Source organism: Peromyscus eremicus, chromosome 1 (genome assembly GCF_949786415.1).
Source record: "Peromyscus eremicus chromosome 1, PerEre_H2_v1, whole genome shotgun sequence".
NCBI lineage: Eukaryota > Metazoa > Chordata > Mammalia > Rodentia > Cricetidae > Peromyscus > Peromyscus eremicus.
In genome coordinates this window covers 6470693-6491173 of record NC_081416.1, presented here as the reverse complement: position 1 = coordinate 6491173, position 20481 = coordinate 6470693, and the positions used below count along the sequence as shown (strand labels likewise).

General features: G+C 44.9%; 1 protein-coding gene across 1 annotated transcript; it reads left to right on the top strand.

Annotated features, from left to right (window-relative positions):
* The first annotated feature begins 2427 nt into the window (after positions 1-2427).
* On the top strand, positions 2428-16655 carry Tectb (tectorin beta). The gene is made up of 10 exons (XM_059245910.1): positions 2428-2503; positions 3284-3474; positions 5277-5419; positions 5523-5595; positions 11023-11126; positions 11255-11338; positions 12623-12785; positions 13855-13927; positions 15575-15607; positions 16606-16655. Exons 1-10 carry the CDS (start codon positions 2428-2430, stop codon positions 16653-16655), a joined length of 990 nt encoding a protein of 329 aa, XP_059101893.1.
* Positions 16656-20481: the final 3826 nt, after the last annotated feature.

Genomic DNA, 20481 nt, shown 5'->3' with positions numbered 1-20481 from the left:
AACTTAGGCTCACAGAACCTAACACCTGCCCAATAACAAACATTCAGCCAATAAATGGTCAAAGTGGTCTCTGGGCTCCAGGCAGGTGTCTTACGACTCAGCCTTATCCCATCACACCTTGCAGCATTTTTTCAGCCTCCATCCCACCTTTCCACCAGAGACGGGAAAGAGGCAACTTCACCGCCACTCTCTGTGAGTGATCTCTCTGCTTAGCTGTCTCCAGAGACGGGAGCTACTGCTGACCTGGCTGGGTCAGAGCTGGGTGTAAAGAAGCACGCATTTGAAGATAACAGCAGCCTCTTGCAATGGGAACATGCATCCCAGCACAAGCAGAAGGATGCCATTGAACTGTCAGCGATGGATATTTACTTCTCCAAACCAGAGCCCATTCCATGTAGCCAAGCTGCCTTGGGCTTCTGTGCCTTGGCTTTCCTGCTTCTTCCTCATCAAGTGCTGGGGAACTCTTTCCTTCTTCCCTTCCTACACTCCAAATGCACACTCACCTTGCCCTGTACACTGCTCTCCCCTCTAGTTCCTAGAGAAGGAAGGAAGAAACAACTTCTAAGCTACCCGTGTCTTCCAGGGCCAAGTGCAGAGGCTGGCAACTTACCAGATGGGCACCTCTGGTGTTTAATAAAAAAAGAGATAAGAAGAAACATGGAGAAACAATGCTAAGCCCTGGGGAAAAGAAACTCAAAATCCACATGTATGAGATTCAGCAGCTTCGCTTTGCGCAGGAATGGGCATTGGCACATACAAGCTGCTGCTGCTGTTTCCAGGCTGCTCTGAGCTCCATCCCAGTGTGAAAACAGTTTAACTCACCCCTTCCTCCCACCCTCTTCAGTCCATTTGGCTCATGTCTGTAAACTACATTGCTTGTGTATTATCAATACAGACACGCCTTCTGTTGAATGAACCTGAAGTCAGGTTCAACATTCAGCTGTTTTAAGAGAAAGCAACACGACTCACAGGACACGTGCACATGGTCAGAAACTGGTGTTCTCCTTTTCACATAAACTTGTGTGTCTGCTGTCTTACCATTTGGCAAGGGCCTTCATCTTGTCGCTCTGCTCTGCCCTGGGGTATGACCAGGGTGATGGCCTCCTATTTGCAGAGAAGGAAGCTGAGTCCCAGGAATTTTTAATGGCTTCCCATGGAGCTCTCTCCTTAATCCTTAGACACTATTGTAAGAGAACTCTATTATAGTACTTCTGTCCACACTGTTAGGGACACCCAGATGTCACTGAGTACATGAAATTACACGTACACCCACGGATATGTCTGGAACACCCACCAGAGTAGCATCCCCAGCGTTGACTAGAGCAAGGTCTGGTTGGGTGATTAAAGACTGATTCATAGGAGAGTCTTTCAAAATTTTTTTTTCCAAGGAGACTAATAAAGCTTGAAAGCCTAAAGGCTTTGCCATTTAAAGTTGTATTTCAGGATGAAGTTATAGACATCAAGAAACACTGGAGGGAAAAAAATTTTTTTGAGGTTGAAGAAGTAAAAAGTTTTAATGAAAAATTTCCTATATTGCCACATTTTCAGAATTTCCCTCAACATAAACTTGATTTTTTTCTAAGCTTTGAACATTACTTAAAGGCTTTCACAAGTTTCTCACGTTCATAACGATTTTTTAGTGTAGAAATTTTTTTTAAGATCTTTTTTAACGTTAACATAACCTATGTTTTGTTTGGCTTCCAGATGTAATTATGCCGAACTGGAATCCTTTTAGATTCAAAATTTCATTCTCCTATATAAAAATAAGACAGCAAGAAATAGAATGAGAAAAAATACAAAAGAAGAGAATTACTACCTGGAACAGTACAGAAAATGTTTGTCTCCGTCAGAGAGTTGTTTGTTTGTTATTTTGATGTTTTGCACAAGAAAGAGAACTCCAGCTTCCCTCTCCAATCCTGATTGTAGCAGTAACAACAGGGGTGAGGTGGGATTTCTAACTCTCCAAAGGAGAAATTAGATTCAGGTGGTAACTGAGCTGCCGTCGGATTATTGTACCAAGTTCCCTTTTATTCGCCCTGCAGTGGATAATGTGCTCTCATTGTGACTTATCTCTAGTTGGTTTCTTTTACAGCCTCTGGATATATAAGGGGGAAGTAGGACAGGGGCTGGAGATCTGGGGAGCATCCGGGAGGCAGCATCTACGCTCCAGAGAGAATGAAAAAGGCAGGAACATGAGCAACCGCCTGTGGCATTAACCTCTCCAGTGGGGTACGAGCCAGGGGCAGCACCACCGATGGCCCTAGGAAACTGCCCCACAAGATCGGATGATAATGTATTCTTACCCTTGACTTTAACTTTCTGTTCATATTTCCGATACAGAACAATCGAGACCCGGGGCCTGGAGGGAAGGTGAGCATTCGGCCAGTTCGGTGTGGTCACCTGGTAGAGACCGGCTTTTGAGAAGCAATGCTGGCGAGGACCTTCATCCTGTTGGCGCTCTTTGCAGAAGCCTCGGCAAAATCATGCATTCCAAATAAAGCAGGTACCCCAGGGCCACATTGCTTTCCAGAAGGCACCCCTAAGTCTCCACCTTGCTGTGATCCGAGCTCCAGACAGCTTGGTTGGGGAAGAGTAAACCGTCACCAGGTGGAGGTACAGAAGCCCCCAGTGCCAATCAGACATTCCCCACAGGGAGCAAAAAGTGTGCTGAATGAACCATTTTTATTTATTTATTTTTTTTTTTACAAATTAGAAGATATTTCCTTCCTCTTTGGACTTGACTTTCATTTTCCTAGTTTGTTGGGGGCATGGGGATAGCAGAAATGGGTCCCCTTTCTTGTGTGTTTGACTATGCAATGCATGCTGTAAGTCTCTAAACAATATTTTGCAACACTGAGCATAAAATGATACAGTGGACATTTTAAATTATAAGAAATCTAATTTTCATGGGAATACAGATATCAGTCTGTGATTTCCCAGGTATATTCTTTAAGATCAAGCAAAAGTTTTAGGGCTGGGGCTATAGCTTGGTGGTAGAGCTCTTGCCTGGTAAGCCTGAGGCTCTGGGTTTAATAACCAGTATTGCTGAACAACAACAACAAAACATTGGCTCTAAAACAAAGTGACAGTTTTTTAAAAGTGGATCCAATTCAATAAATACTAAATAGTGATGCTATTACATGTGGCATAAGTTGTAGAAGAATAATTGCAATGGCTGACGTTTGGGACAGCTCACCACAACTTAGCAAGAACATGATTTTAATTGCCTCTGCGTGACATTTGATGACCATGACTGACTCAGACCGTGTGTGTACTCTTCCAGATGTCATCCTTGTGTTTTGTTACCCCAAAACCATCATCACTAAAATCCCTGAGTGTCCCTATGGCTGGGAAGTCCATCAGCTGGCACTCGGGGGGATGTGTTACAATGGGGTCCATGAAGGTGGCTACTACCAGTTTGTCATCCCAGACCTATCACCTAAGAACAGGTCCTACTGTGGAACCCAGTCTGAGGTAAGGCCAGCCCGCTTAAGCAGGGATGCTGAAGCAGAAGTGATGAGACACAGAGGGATGTTTGCTGCCATCCTTAAGAGGATTCATAACACCCTAAATTCCTTTTTAAAGTCAGCCCTGTCGCTCAAATTCCCTAGGAGGCTGTAGTGACTAAAGTCTTCTCTTTCACCTAATTTGAATGACTCTTTGTGTGTGCCCACGTACAGATGTGCAGACACCACTGATATTGCATTAACATTGTGTCCTCTTAAAGCCAGGCAGTGATGGTGCATGCCTTTAATTCCAGCACTCAGGATGCAGAGGCAGGTGGATCTCTGTGAGTTCAAGGCCAGTCTGGGCTACAGAGGGCTACAGAGTGAGTTCCAGGAAAGGCTCCAAAGCTGCACAAAGAAACCTTGTCTCAAAAAAAAAAGTGTCCTCTTCTGTCACACTCCACCTTATCTCTTAAGATAGGTCTCTTACTGAACCCAGAGCTTGCTGATTCAGTGAGACGGGCTGGCCAGCGAGCCCCTAAGATCTGCCTGCTCCAGCTCCCAGTGCTGGGATTGCAGGCATGTCCCCCCCACCACCATGCCCAGCATTTTATAATCGTGTTAGAGATCTGAACTCAGGTCCTTGTGTCTGTGCAGCACTCATTTACCCACCAAGCCACCTCCACAGCCCAAGTGACTCTTAGGACTTGACTTTCATTTTCCTAATTTGTTGGGGCATGAGGATAGCAGCAAAGCTTCCTTCTGTGAGTAGAACAAAGCACACTTCTCACTTTGGTACTATCATCTCCACAAGGGATACCCAAATCAATGGGCCATCCTTTCCCCAAGAATTGGAAGTAACAGGTACATTTGGGAAAGCGCTAACAGGATCTAAGCAGGGTCACGTGAAGCATTCATGGCAGGGGACCATGGAATCACGAGCCTCTTGACAGGTGTCCTTATATGACAGAGGAGAAATCTGAGGCCTCCCCCAGAGTCATCAGTTCTCAGCCACAGAAGTACTAGGAGCATGGTCCCTGCCACCACGGGTCAGAATTCCTACTGCCTTGACTACCAGAAGGGTATATGCTTGTATGCCTCAAAGAAAAAAAAGCCAACTTCTCTTCCTGAAGTGCCAGAAGGATTCAGGTTTGATGGGAAGAGCCATGAGCAAGGTGAAGAGAGCATCATATCTGTGAGTGCATCCTGGTGAGCTGAAGTGGAAAACATCTCCATGCTTTCAGGCCATTTCCTTTAAAAAGGGTGTTCCCAGTTCTAATGCCAGGGAGACCAACTTGCAAAAGGAAGAATTTCATAATTGGTGCTTTATGGTTAAAAGATGTTTTAACTACAGACTTATGGTCTAGAGTGGAGGATGGACAAAGACATTCATGGGACTTTGGACAAGGGGAGTGGAAGAAAAGTTGAGGCTAGGAAAAGAGACCCTTGACCTAGTCCCTCAGTCAGAGTCCAGTAGGACTTTTCCTGCACATATAATATCGACCTTGTTGGAGGGATTCCAGAATTCTGCTAATATTTTCACCACAAAGAATGGGTTCCACTGTTCCTAATAAATATTTCTGTCTCCTCGTTGGGTTTTTTGTTTTGTTTTCTTTTTTGACAGGGTCTTGGCTTCAAACTCACTATGTAGCTGAAGTTTGCCTGGAACACCTTAGCTTCACCATCTAAGTGATGGGATGACAGGCATGTGCCACCATGCCCAGCTTCTCCCAGGCTTTTTTTAATGAAGTCATCACCAACCACTTTCCCCAGAATCCTCAGTCCCATCGGGGACAGTGTACACCCTAACTGCCTTCTTCCTTCCTCCAGTACAAGCCCCCCATCTACCACTTCTATAGCCACATCGTGTCCAACGACAGCACGGTGATTGTGAAGAACCAGCCTGTCAACTACTCCTTCTCCTGCACCTACCACTCTACCTACCTGGTGAACCAGGCTGCTTTTGACCAGAGGTAAGCCGCTCTGGGGGTGGAGGGCTGGCCACCATGAGGATGCTACAGTCCCTGTCAATCAGGCATGTTTCAGTCCTTATGCAAAATTCTCTCCCCTTTTCAGAGTGGCCACTGTTCATGTCAAGAATGGGAGCATGGGCACATTTGAAAGCCAGTTGTCCCTCAACTTCTACACTGTAAGTCCAGGTTGCCTTTCCTCAGGCCACTTACGTCCACGGGAGTCACTCTCTCCTGGCCTCTGGGCAGAGCCGCACTCCAGAACTCCAGCGGTGGCATACTGCCCTAAGTTGGCTTTAAAGATGCGGTGTAACAGGAGGTTGGTTCGCTTCACAGGCCAATGGAAGAGATAACCGGCACAGGTGTGGCTGACCTTCCCATTTCACCAATACAAAAATTAAGGCACCCATGTCTGACTCCTAATCAAGATTAGTTCCCACTACATTACTCTCCAGAGATTTATTTGCCATTAGGATCTCAAAACCATTAGTCAAGAGCATTGCGCTCCCTGACTAGACCGGAGCTAAAGACAAGGCTTAGGGCTAGCCTCTATGTTTTAGTTCTTTCATCCCGTAAGATTTCCTCACTGTTCTAATTGGATCTGCTGCCTGTGTTGACATTGAAAGTTAAAGGCACACTTTGGTCTCTCTCAAAATTAAGTGCTGCAGAGAAACCAAATATGCGCTGGCCATGAGCCCAGCGGCTTTCCCGATAGAAAGGGCATTTTGTTTTTAAGCTGTAGCTTCCAGTAAGGACACAGGCACACAGGGGGCACACTGGCCCAGCTGGCTAGGGGAAGAGGCAGACAGAAACGCAAACCTTTGTGTGGAGCCTTGGAAGTGTCCTCAGAGGGCAGCACATCTGACCCATTTCGTTTTGCAAGAGAAAACAGCATCTCATCTGAAACCTCACTAACACTGAATGCTTCACCTATTGCCCGGAAGCCATTACCCCCTGGAATTCATCAGTGAGTGCTGGAGAATCCTAAAACAACATAGTCCGTCTTGCAGATAAGGAAGCCCAAAAGAAGGAAGGTGTTTGCCCAAGACCACACAGGGGCCTTGGAGAAGCCTCTGGTGAGAACAAAGATTCCCCAACTGAGGTACTGCCTGTAAAGGCACAAAGTACAGTGTCATAGCCCTTCACCCACAAAGCTCATGTCTAATGTGGGATTCAAATTTTTTACTCTTTTTAAAAATTATTGTTAAAGAAGGATCTCTAAGGTACATTTGCTTCAAGTTTCCTTAAAATCCAGACTAGCCCCAGCTTCATATCACTAGTGGCTGAACCAGAGATAAATGTCCACAGCCACTTGACCTGTGTCCAGGGCTCAATGCACTATGGGTCAGCAGGGGTGATCAAATGAGGCCCACAGAGCTTCCTGCAGAGGGACTACAGTCTTTCATAGGAAGGCCCCGTCTAGAAGCTAGCTAGTCATTGTTATTCTCACGAGATAAGGTGGGAGATTTGATCCTATGAATGTTTCCAATAGTTGGTGATAGAGACCAGGGTTTTTCAAACTCATCTCTCACCATCAACCACATAGGGCTGAGTTTCAGACATAAACATAACCTCAGAAGTAGAAGGAACATATTCCTTCAGTCAATCAATCAGCCTTCACCAGCAGGCCATCTGCAGAAACAGAGGGACAAATTCCTCCCTGAATTGTCTAGAAATGAAGCCAAGGTGTCCCCAAACCCTGCCATCAAAGCCGCTCCGGGACAAACAAACTCCAGCACAGAGCAGTTTCTGCTGCCCAGACGCCTTTGTTTATATTCCTCATTGGGCTCAGTTTCCTATGCCTAGCCCATGGATTTTTTTTTCCACGTTGAGGGCATTTTTGAGCATTTCTAAAGCAACAACTGCCCCCTTGCATATATTTCCATCAAATTACCAGAAACAGAACCGTGCCCTACATAGCACAATAGAACCAACACACTGCTAATTGCTTAGGATTCTGGGAAGTTCAGAGCCTGGTCCCCAAATACACTCCTCCTACTCTGCATGTGTCCTCTCTCCTTTCTCTCCAGCCCTTCCCACTCACTTTGGCCAAAGACCCACAGTTGATATTCCCAGGGGAAAGTTATGACTCCCATTTGAAGACAAAGGAAGGTTGTGGGTTTATAGATATAGCCTGGGACTATGGATTAAAAAAAATGGGCCATGCCCCAAGGCCTGGTTTTACTATTTACTAGTTAAATGACTTTGGGAAAGTTAAGGAGCCTCCCTGCAGCTCTACAGCCATAAAACAAGAACTTAGTGACATGTATCCCTTAGATATTAGGAAACTCGGTCGTGACATCATCTTTAAGTACTCAGCATGGTGGGTGAACTTGGTAAGTACCCAAGAAGACAGCTGTTCTCCTTGAGTGTAGACTCAGGCCCCATTTAACATGGATGCTCTGAATGTTCTTAGAACTGTTGCCTTTATAAAGATCAATATCAATGTCAGTGTGAGACTAGGTTAGCTTCTTAAAATCAAAACAGTACTGGCCTTCTTAGTGGTACTACAAAAAGAAATGAAAAGGCCTATGGTGGACATAGGCAAAGAAAGATTAAAGATCCTTCCAGAATCAGAACAAACCACAGAGACCACCCTTGACTTCCCACGTGAAGTCTGCAGAGCTTCCACTGCTGAAGGCGGGCCACTCCACCTCTTCCAGAGACAAAGGTGAGTGGGGCCTTTTGTTTTAGATTATCATGTGGAACCTGACCCCTGAACCCCTGTTTGTGTTGGTTCTGACTGCTAAAATGATTCTATGGGATTATGTTGGTCACAGCTCTCCAAAAGAGCCCCCATCTTTTCTAAACTAAACATCTTCTCATTGGTTTCTCTGACATAATAATGCTTTCCCCTGAGCACAAGCCAGCTGGCCAGTGCCTGTCACAAAATGGGACCCACAATTGAAATGTTCTACTCTAGTCCTCTGTGGAGCCAATAAGAGACATAGGGGGCCACAGGTGACCATCTAAGTTCTGGAAAACTCTAGGAATATGCCCTGAAGTACTTGCTTCAGGTTAGTTTTCTTTGTTGTTATCTCACCTATGAACAAAAGCAACTACATTTCCCCATATGAACTGCTCCTCGAGGCATGCCTATCCTTAGCTTGGGCAACTAGCTAGCTGTGAGTCAACTTTCTGGTCAAGAGAAGGAATGCTGGATCATGGTTTCTCAACAGACTCCTCTGTCCTATAGGGTGGAGAAGGGGTCTTTGTGATCTTTCTGCTTTTAGGGGTGTCAGGATAAACTTCGCTGGCATAGAATAGCGTACCAACGAGAAGCTGTCTGAGGCAGGTCTCTGATTTTCATGTTAAAAAGAAAGTGGGGACACCAGGCAGAGTGGCTCCTATTTGTCATGCAGCACGAGGGGCAGAAGCAGGATTGCTGGGAGTGTGAGGCCAGTCTGGTTTACATAGTGAGGTTCAGGCTAGTCAGAGCTGTATAGAAAGACCCAGAAAGGAAGGAGGGAAGAAGAGGGGAGGGGAAATCCTACTAAGTGTAGTTATCAGAAACGAAGAGTGCAGCTTCTGGTCTTCACTCTGATAGAGAACTGGACAATTGTTCCATCTGTAGAGACCCCATACTCTACCAGCTGGTCTCCAGAAGAAAGGCTTCACAGAAGCATCTCTGGAGACTTGAGGACTAAATTGCCATCGTCAAGTTAAGTTTCCATGTTTGGAAATGTCCCCTGAAATCTCATACATTTTAGGCAATACCAAAAATACTTCAAAAACTATGGAACAAGTGTCACTTTAGCCGCATGCTACACAAATAGATCACTTATGCCAGGGACTGTTATTGCTTAATTGTGGCAACCAATAACGTGGTGCAGAGGCCTAACATGGAAAGAAGGGAGCCGGCGTCTAGGTGACTTATTGTGGGAGCCTCGGTTGGACCTGCTTCAGCAGAATAATGTCATCCTAAGGTGCCTACCGAGTTGCAAGTCTCTAAGCTTATAAATTCAGGTTTTGAAATACCCTAGTCTAAACTTTATGTGTCTACTCTATAGTGTCCCAGAGGCCAATGTCTCTGTCCCTCATGGCTAATGCCAGAGAGTAGTTCCAGGTTCTTACTTAAGTGAATTGAACAGGAGACTCACAGAATGGAGAGCCTCCTTTGAGGAAGTCAGTCACAGCTATAATTCCTAATAGCTCACTGTGTGTTATCTGAAGATGACAGATTTTTTTAAAATATTTTTATTTTATAATTAATTTAATTTTACATATCAGCCATGGATAGAACAAAGCTGGGCCAGGGACGAGACCCTGACACTCCTGAGCCTGTCATGGTAGTGACGCTTTGGCACACTCAGGTTTCAAGGCCTGCTGTCTTCGATCTACCTCATAGCCTCGTAATCCCATCCCCTGCTCCTTTCTCCGCTTTCTAACCCTCCTCCAGACCTGGCCTCCTTGCTGACCTGTCAGCCACACCATTACCCCAGGGCAGACATTCTTTCTGGTGTGGCTACACAGCCCCCTTCCTCACTTTACTCAAGCTTTGTTCAGACACTTCCTCCTCAAAGAGGCCTCCCTGACTGCCCCTCTTCAAAAATGTAACCTAGGGCTCCTTTGCTGAAGGACTTGCTGTGCTGGCGTGAGGACCCGAGTTCACTCTCCAGAGCCTGCATTTAAAGAAACAAGCTGAGCATAAGGGCATTTGTAATCCCAGCCCTGGGGACAGGGACAGCTGATCCCTGTCACTTACTTGCTGGCCAACCGAGCAGACTTGGTGAATTCTGGGCCAGTGTGAGACCCTGCGTTAAACTCAAGGTAGACAGTTGCCTGAAGAATGAAACCAGAGGTTGACCTCTGACCTACACATACATGTGCATACGCATACACGCATACCTTTATACACTCATGTACCCATGCCCACACAAACATGCATATAAATATACACACATACACACACACACACACACACACACACACACACTAAATGCGGCTTACCCTTCCTCATGTTTCTAGTCCCTTTTGCTATTTTTATGGCTTCCAATATTACATATTACATGCTAGTCCAATGTACTTCTTTTCTATTGTCTTTCTCTCCTGCTAGAAAATCCAATCATTTGGAGACAGATCTTGCTTCATTCACAAATATTATATCTCAATACAGAGTATCTTGACATAGAAACTATCCAAACATGTAGAACAACACCTAAATACATTGCAGGCAATCAATGGCATATGCCTGTTGATAATCACACTGGTAATCAAGTCACAAACTTTACAACTTAGGCGAGCGTTTGCTCAGACAGAGTTCAGGGAATCAGGGATCATGAGGGGCTGTGTATTTGGTTGCTCTTGGCCCTGAGTGATTTGTGAAACCATTGCATGGTTATTTTTCTATCAGTCAATTTTATTGGCATCACTGAGACAATGTGTGTTAGACCATGACCAGCAATGTCCTTACCTCTTCTAAGATGACATCCACATCCTCAGAGGTACAGTTTCTCTGGCTCTGGTGTTTTCTCGATGGTCTCATGTGCTTGTTCCTTGATTGGTTAGTTCCATCTATATCCTATCCCCAAAGTTTCTGCTTCCGCCAGAACTGACTGTCCATTCTGAGAGGTCACAATGCCTAGTGTCCCCATTTTCTTCCTAAGAATGCCAAGTTTTCCACCAAGAAAGAAGCTCCTTTCATTCTGGAAACATCCGAAATTGGTTCGGACCTGTTCGCAGGAGTAGAAGCCAAAGGGCTAAGCACTCGGTAAGTTCCTTTACTCTGTATGTCTTTTTAAGTACAAAGGGAAAAACGGCCAGCCAACAGATTCCAGCCTTCAGATGTTTGCATGCTTAAGACTGGTTCAAAGTGACATCTCCTTGTTTTATTTCCAGGTTTAAAGTAGTCCTGAATAGCTGTTGGGCCACCCCCTCGGCGGACTTCATGTACCCCTTGCAGTGGCAGCTGATCAGTAAGGGGTAGGTGCTACTCTCTGGAGGCAATGCAGAGCAGTGGTCCAGTGTACCCTGGTCTCTTCCGCTATAGCTTAGAATAGCTTGAGAGGAAACTTTTTGTTCATACCAGATCCTTTGGGTGGAACTCCAGTTTTTAAGAGTCCTTAGTGATTATATATATGTATATATATATATATATATATATATATATAATCACATATAATAAAATATATATTATATATATATAAAATCAGCTATTTTCCTGTACACATGAGCACAACTGCAACAGCACACCCCCCTCAAAGTGTGATGCCATGTGGGGCAAGGGACTTGTTCAAGGTCAGATGGAGATCTCCCCACGGCTGCTACCATCCGACCAGAGTAAGCTGTCACTGAGAGGCAGGTGCCACAGCCTATGCCAAGAGATGTGGTGCCAAGACATCTAGGCTTGCCCATTATTTGCCTCCCTTCCCCCACCACAGCGCTCCCCTTACATTTCTTTCCACTGGCTGATACGGGACCAGGGCACCCTGGCTGCAAAGAGCTATTTTAAGGCTCCGTGTCTTGAGTTCAGGCAAGGATCTCAGGTTTATTGACCAAACAATCCTGTTAGAGCCTCATTTCATAAGTTGGAAAATTCTCACAGCCCATCACTGCCAAGGCCACAACAAACAGAAATAACTCTGACCCTTGGCCCAGATAGGAAGGTACAACCTTTGTTTCTCACTCATGACTCCTGAGAGAGAATTCTGGGATAATATTTTTTTTAGTTCCTGCTTCTGTCTCAGCAAACATACATTTAGATATTTCTTTCAATTATCTAGATAATATATGGAAAATGACTATGTTTTCTACAAAGGTTACTATATATTATATGTATAATTAATTGAACATAAATTTCAGGCAAAACCTAACAATGCACACAGGGATAAGCAGTGGTGTGACTTGAATGTGGTATCTACGGCAACATTGGAATACACTGCTCCCATCCATCATGTTGGTCCTTACCTTGTGTTACCCTGGGGTCTTCTAGAGGCCAGTCCTAAAGAGGGCTTGAGAGTTCACTTCTTTAGGACAGGCGTTCAACTTACCAGATGTGTGGGTTCTCAGAAGTCACCCCCTATTTTAGGATGGAGACAATCCCATCCACCCCTCTAGCCCTTCAATTTGACCTCACACTCAGGAATCAGAGTTCTTTGAAAGGACAAATAGCTGTGCACAGAACGCTGTGTGAAATTTTGCCTTAGAGCCTTTTTGGACTTCTCTGGTGTGATATTCGCTCTCCCTTCCCCCATATGTACATACTAGGTGCCCCACCGATGAAACAGTCCTCGTGCATGAGAACGGCAAGGATCACAGGGCAACTTTTCAATTCAATGCCTTCCGGTTCCAGAACATCCCCAAACTCTCCAAGGTTTGGTTACACTGTGAGACATTCATCTGTGACAGTGAGAAGCTTTCCTGCCCAGTGGTGAGGATCCTGGCTCTGGAAGGAAGATATTACCCCAAAGGGCTGGTATTGGAGGAGCTGGATTTGATCTGGGAGATGTGGGCCCTAGGTGCAGAGGCAGAAGGTCTGGACCTGTCTACCTTGCTACCAAAACTCACCAACTTGGTTTGTGTTGCTTGCCCACAGAGCCTGGTCTCATCATCTTTGAATAGAGGCCATCAATTTTGATGGCTGTTCCCTTTTCAGAGAACAATGTAAGATAAAAATGATCATAGTAACAGGCATGAAAATGCTTTGAAAAAGTTAAAAGTATCAAGAGATCCGAGATCTAGACAGAACTCTAAAGGCAGGTGATTGTAATCTGGATTGGACCATCTTCAAAGAAACGCTGAAAGTCTAGGTCAGGATGGATTGCCAGGAGGGCAGGGACCAATGCCCTGTAGTTCTGGGCCTTGCAGAGCTGTAGAACACCTCCGTGGGAACTTAAAAGTACTGAGCTCCAAACTGTCCCCTGTCCTCCATAGACTGGAGGCCTCAGAGCTTCTGAAGAGGCTGCCAGCCCACAGGGCCTGGAGGAATCAGTAGAAAGGAGGTTGAATCTCTCCTTCCATCAAGTCATGTGGTTAGAAAGCACAGGGAAGAAAAGAAAAAAGAACCAGAGGGTGCAGGGCTGGGGGTGGAGGAGAACCAGTTAGTACTTGATCAAAGGATGGGCATCGGAGTTGCAGTTTTTAAACAAAGAAAATAGAGCAGAACACATTTTTCAAGTGTCCTCTTCTCCTATCACTGAGTTAAGAGGAAAGTAAAAGCCTTCCTCCCTATGGAAAGGCATGGTGCCCATCCTCTGCTGGAATGATAATAAACTACTACAGCAGGGTTTTCCCACCCTGAAGAGCCAGTGAACTCTAGGGGCGCACGCGCGTGCGTGCGTGCGTGCGTGCGTGCGTGCGTGTGTGTGTGTGTGTGTATGTGTGTGTGTGTGTGTACACTTTATGTATGTAGTGACTGGGGACTTGGACTCCACGAAGTTTCATTTGGTTTTTTTGTTTGTCTCTTGTTTCCTTTGTTCATTTCTCCTCCCGGTCTTCAGAACTGTGACAAACGGAAGCGTATGCTACGTGACCAGACAGGGGGTGTCCTGGTTGTGGAGCTGTCCTTGCGGAGTAAGCTGATTGCCCAATAGTCATGTGCATTCTGGGCTGTGTCCACAGGCACGGCAGGTTTGAGCATTTTGACTGAATTGTCAAACCAGGCGTGCCTGTGGACACAACACTCACCTGCTCCTCGAGTAGCGGGGGTCTGATCCTGTGGGCCCAAGGAGGTGAGAGGTTTGTTGACTACTTTGAACGTCTTATTGGGGCCCAAATCCAAATGTCCCTAAGGAATTAAGAAGTGCAGAGCTGAGCTTCCAAATTGGTCATACAGTGAGCAATAGGAACGGGAATGTAGGTGTCCTGGGAATGCCAGCGAGCCTTCACTTCCCAAGCCTGGCCTGGACACTAAGTTCCAGAAATGAGCAAGACTCATAGAGACCCTGTCTCAGGAGTTTACCCTCTAGCCAGGAGACAGACAGTCCACATTTAGGGACAGGCAATGTTGAGGGGTGGGGGATGCATAGGGTGATGCGGGAGTGTGTGGCCACAGGAACTGACCCAGTACAGGCCTTATAGACTGTTGGACAATGTCAGTGTGACCTGGAGAATGCTGTGAGCGGAGGATGAGCCAGACTTTGGTGTTGTTTGTTTTTGCTCTTTTCGGGAGGCCCGCCACCCAGCTTGCAAATAAATCACACACAGAGGCTTATTCTTACTTATGAATGCCCGGCATTAGCTTTGCTTCTTTCTCAACAGCTTTCTTTAAATTATCCCATCTATCTTTTGCCTCTGGCTTTATCCCTCTGTAAATCTTACTCTTACTCCATGGCTTGCTGGTTGTGGAGCTGGGTGGCTGGTCCCTAGAGCCCTCCTCCTCCTCTAGCTGTTCGATCCCTCCTCCCAGATTTCTCCCTCTATATATTCTCTCTGCCTGCCAGCCCCGCCTGTCCTCTCTCCTGCCTTGCTACTGGCCATTCAGCTCTTTATTAGACCATCAGGTGTTTTAGACAGGCAAAGTAACACAGCTTCACAGAGTTAAACAAACATAAACAAAAGTAACACACCTTAAAATAATATTCTACTGCACTTTAGAGTTGTACCTCAAAGCATAAGTGTCGAACCACAGACCAGGGCAAAGTCTCCATACTTCCTCTTGGTTTTATGGGGTCTACAAACTAAAACAGGTTTTGTACACTTTCACGTGGTTCCAAAAATTAAAAAGAAAAACACGATGCATAAAAATTCAATGAAATTAAATCTCAGTGTCTACAAAGCTTTATTAGTACATGGATGGCATTATCTACAGGAATATTCACACTACAAGGACAGTGCAATAAGGCCATGCTTGGTGTGATTGTACACACCTGTAACCTCAGTACTGAAGAGGCTGAGGCTGGAGGATAGTGAATCTGTGGGCCATCTAGGATATATAGTAAGACTGCCCAAAAGTGTAAAGAAAAAAAATACTTCATGGCCCCTGCAAAGCTAAAAGTATTTAGTATCTTGTGCTTTCCAAAATATTTAGCAGCCCCTGCTTTAGATAGCCAAGGAGATGATGCTGTAATACAAGTCTTTGTAAACCTCAGTATATGCTTCCTCTAAAAGGCTCATGATTTAGTGGAGGTCAGACATGGTCAGCTTTGTGGCTCAGAAACAGTCCTGGTACTTCTTTCATGGCTTTCTTCAACCTGCATTCTCTCTCTTTGCTCACTCCAGGCAGGGGACTTTCCAGTCTCTGTGACTTCTCAGGTAAGAATAAGAGGCACATACGTGTCATGGGGCAATGCTTTTGTGAAGTGGATGTACTGTTAGAGGTGTTTACTTTACCCCAGCAAAATCTGTCGTTGAAAATACACATCTTGAAGTACACCTGAGCAGGGCAGAGGGGCACAGAGGCAAAGAGTCTCCCTCCAACCAGCCTGTGACCCGAGAGAGGGCCTGTTTCAAATGGATGAAGAACCATCGGATCCCACAGCACCCTCTGAACAAAGCCGTCACTCGGTGGCTTTCCTAAGGTTCCTGCGTTTGCAGAACATGGGTTTTGATCAGATCATCTGCTCGTTAGCAAATATCTGAGGCCCTGCTATGACTCAGCTGTTCATTAATGGAGTGACTTGGATAAGAAAGAGTCTCAGCCCTCCCCTATCAGCTTTGCTCTGTGAACTGGGCTTTGATTGTCCCTAACATACATGGTGTGCTATGAATTATAGGTCAGCTCTAAACAATACAGTGGACAAGGCAAGGTCATGGGGTGAGGGCCGGGGGAACTGACATAGCAACAGCCAGAGCCACTTCTTAGAGGAAGAGCCATGCCAGCTCCAACCAGGGTCTGGCTGGAAAGATGACAGGGACATAAGAATGAGGGGGATGGGCTGTGGCTCCGGCAGTGGTTTGCAGACTCACAGATGGAAACCACTGTGTCATTAGAAGAAAATCATGTAAATCGATTTCAATGCCCACTTCTCATTTTCAAGGGAAGTGCTCCAGAGAGCATCCTACAGTGAAAGGTGTACACCATCACTGTGCCGTCCAAGTTCAAATGTCTCTTTGCCAAAGGTCCACAATCTAGGCTTATGTATCAGGACCTCGGGATTGATGGAAGTGGACAGTGCGAGCCCCAGGGAATGAATAGAAATGACTGTACAGAATTTGGAAGCCTTCAGCAGCCTTATTGCATTAACTCTGGTTGATTCTCCTTGACCTTATGCAGCTGTTTCTCAGTGTGTCTCTGCCCCTCTGCTCCACAGATGTTCTTTATCACCTCATCCTGATGTTGGGGATCTGCGCTGTGTTATAAGAGAGAGCTGGGCAGCTGCAGCGACTCTCTTCAAGATCACCCTGAAACTATGACACACTGCCAAAAAGAACAAAGAGAAGACTTCACTGCTGGGGAGCAGAGAATAGTGCTTTGCCAAATATGTGTTCCCCATGATTATTTCGTGTGTGAATTTGGTGAACCACACTTCCCCTTATTCCTTCCTCTGGTCATAAGGTCCTGCCAATCCCCCTCCATGAAGGTGGGGCGGAGTCTTTTCTTCTCTACTCAAATTAGGGTAGCATTCAAAAGCTACTTTCATCATAAAAGATTCACACATACATCATATGCAGCTTGGCATTCAGAGGCAAAGACAGATCATAACCACAAAAAAAAAAAAATCAATGCCAAATACAGAATCCACAGGGATAGCCAACTTTACCCACCAGGCACTGTCATTGAGACAGTACAATTCTAAGGACCAGAATTGAGCTCCTAGTCAGGAGATTCCAATCTTCAAGTGACAATGTGGAAATCCAAGTTAAATAAAACATATTTGTTCAACCTTTTGTAATAGACAAGAAGTGGGTTCCTAAGAGCCCCTAGCACTAATTTTTTTTATTATAGGGTTTCTTAACTAGATTTAAACATTAGGTAGGTATTATAATGCCTTATCCTTATAACTGATTATATTTCTCTCTAATCAAAAGTAAATAGGAAATAGACTATGAAAGGAGTAAAAATTCATCCTCATTTCACATAATAATGTGGCATTGCCTACATGAAATGCATTTTCACGACAATGGAAAGACTGTACCTGGGTCCAGGTTCTCTGAGATTCGAGAGCCAATCCTCCCGCGGAGCTCGTGATGCTCTGTGAACTCATGAGCCTCATTTGCTCTAGGAAGTCTTCCTGTCTGGGATGGCCTAATGCATTCCACCTTCCCTGAAAACACTCAAACCTGTGTCTGCTTCCAGCTTGTTCACTTAGGATTGTGAGAACTGAACCAATAAAACATCAGAAACACAATGCAAATGTAGCCAGTGACATCACATGATAGCACACTCTCAAAACTGGACACCCCTGTGGTCTAGAGCATGACAAGGTCAGTGATTCACACTTGTCAACAAGGAACAGACTGAGCAAACCAAGCATGCCAGAGCCTCAGCTGTGGGGTGACAGGACAGGCCAAGTTCTACATTTTTTTCTTTGTCAAGTACAAACATTTGAGATCATATGCCAGTTTGTCCTCTGTATTTAATGCCCTTGAGAGGTTTTGAGGTCTGCAGTTTGTTGATCTTTTTACAACTTGCATAAATGAACTTAGAAATTAAACCAGTTACCAAGTCTTGTTTGTTTAGCCATAGGCTAGGGTACAATGGTTCCACGCAGTCTAAACGTGGTGTCTAGCTGGTGCTCCAATCAGTTTGGAATCTCTTCCTAAAATCAGAGCTAATTGTAATCCGGAAATATAAAAAACATGCTTCATTGGTTCTAGTCAGAAACTCTTATATAGCACATATATAGTCAAGTTTATGTCACTGGCTGTCGGGATAAAACAATGTTTAATTTTCTCACCATGATTTATGATCTTGTATCTCTACCTGGTGCTATGGACTAAATAAAATGCCTGGAATAGATAACCTATGACTGCAGTTTACATGTTCATGTATTATGATAGAAGCCAACCCCACAACCTTTCCAAGGGCTTCTAGACTTCATAGAATCCAAATATTCCACAAACTTTCGATCATTTGTACTTCAAACACTCCTGGAGTTTACAGACCAAGAGGCGAGGGGGTAAAGCCATCTGCATGACTAACATTAGAGAGTGGGAGGATCCTCTGGGCCATCCCTGCCTGTGAAACTCTAGTGTCTCTTAGACTGTTTGGCTTAGGGTTAACTGGTAACGCCCACACAGTGTTTGGTTACCCTTTCTGCCCTAGGACTTCTCTATGAGGAATTAAAAGAAAGGGCCTTCATTGTAATGTCTGCTGTAAATTCCAACTCATACTAAACACAAAACAGACATTCAGAGGGAAAAAAATACACATTCCCTTAGGGATCATTAGTACACAACACACACACACACACATACACACACCACTAGATACAGATTTGTGAAAACTGCTCTTATAAAAATTCCTAACTATGATATCTATATTCATTCCCTTTCTGTCTTACTCCCTCCCTGTCTTCTCTCCCCATGTGTATACATACACACATATACCTAGTATATGTATGTATGTGGGTGTGTGTATATGAATATAGGTATGCATGTGGGTGTCTGTGTTTGTATATGTATGTGTGTTTTGTGTGCATGTACAGGTCTGGATATCAAATGTTTCTGTTATTAACTGCAGACAGATTTAACAAAGTCTTTATTATATGAATATGATTAGGTAAGTTGCAGCATGAATCTTAACAGTTCTTATTCATAAAAACAAACCTGGAGCCAGGTATTGGTGTGAATGCTGGAAGATCAGAGAAGCAGAACAAGCCACAGCTAACCTCACCTGGCCAACTTCTCAGCTGATCCTGTTTCCTCAGACTAGAAGCTTCTGAGTCCTTATCCAAATGGATCTCAGCTGAATGGCTGCTTCTCGAAAGCCTGAATGCTTAACCAGACAAATGCTTCTAGTTTCTGGTCCTCACGTCTTGTATACCTTTCTGCTTTCTGCCATCACTCCCTGGGATTAAAGCCTCGCTTTCTGGGATTAAAGGCATTAGTCACCATGCTTGGCTATATCCTTGAACACACAGAGATCCAGGTAGATCTCTGCCTCTGGAATGCTAGGATTAAAGGCGTGTGCTACCACTGCCTATCCTCTATGTTTAATATTGTGGCTGTCCTGTTCTCTGACCCCAGATAAGTTTATTAGTGTGCACAATATTTTGGGGAACACAATACCACCACAGTAAGTAGATGGACTAGAAGCAAATGTACACCATTGATACAAAAACAAAGATGGAACAATAGACAGTTACCTCATTCAACCCCATCTTTGGAACTGAATAGCATTTTCTAATGCCCTTTTACTATAACAATATTAGATTATTTGGTTACTTCATTTTTTGTTTATAGCTCTACTAGTCCCTAATGTTGCATCGCTGTGTGTTAAAATTGTCTCCTTCCAACTAAACTGTAAGCTAAAGATGAAAGTTTCATATTCTCTTATACTCCCAGCATGGCAGCTAGCAGAGTGAAAACTTAACACATGGTCCTTGAGTTCATGAAATTCTCAGATGGATGGATGGATGAGTTGGGGAATGGGCAGGTGGATAGATATCAGATAGGTAGACAGATAGATAGTTTAGTAGGTGGGTGGATGGATGGATGGATGGATGGATGGATGGATGGATATATGGAAAGATGCATGGATGGATGAATGGATAGATGGATGGACGGATGGATGGATTGATGGATATGTGGAAAGATGCGTGGATGGAAGGATGGATGGATGGACGGATGGATGGATGGTTGAACAGATGAGTGGGTGAATAGATGGATGGATGGCTGTAAAGGGCCTGGCCTATATCAATCTAAGAACCACACAAGAGATTATGGTTTGTTTTCTTTCATGATGGAGCAAAGTGTTTAGGACCCATGCTGCTCAACCAGGGAAGAAGGTAGGAAGCCTGAGAAGATGCACTCTGATCCATTGTCTCCATGCTGGAGGAGAAGGGAGAAACTCCCTAGCGTAAATGCCTTCTGCCTCACCTCCTCCTAAGTACCAGTCTAAAACATCAGCCCTTGATACCAAGGGCTTTGGTGGGGGGAGCAGAGTCTCTCATCAGAACTCTACCCAGGAGAGGACGTCTCTGAAGGTCAGAGAAGTCAGCCATGCACCTCTGAGAAGAAACCAA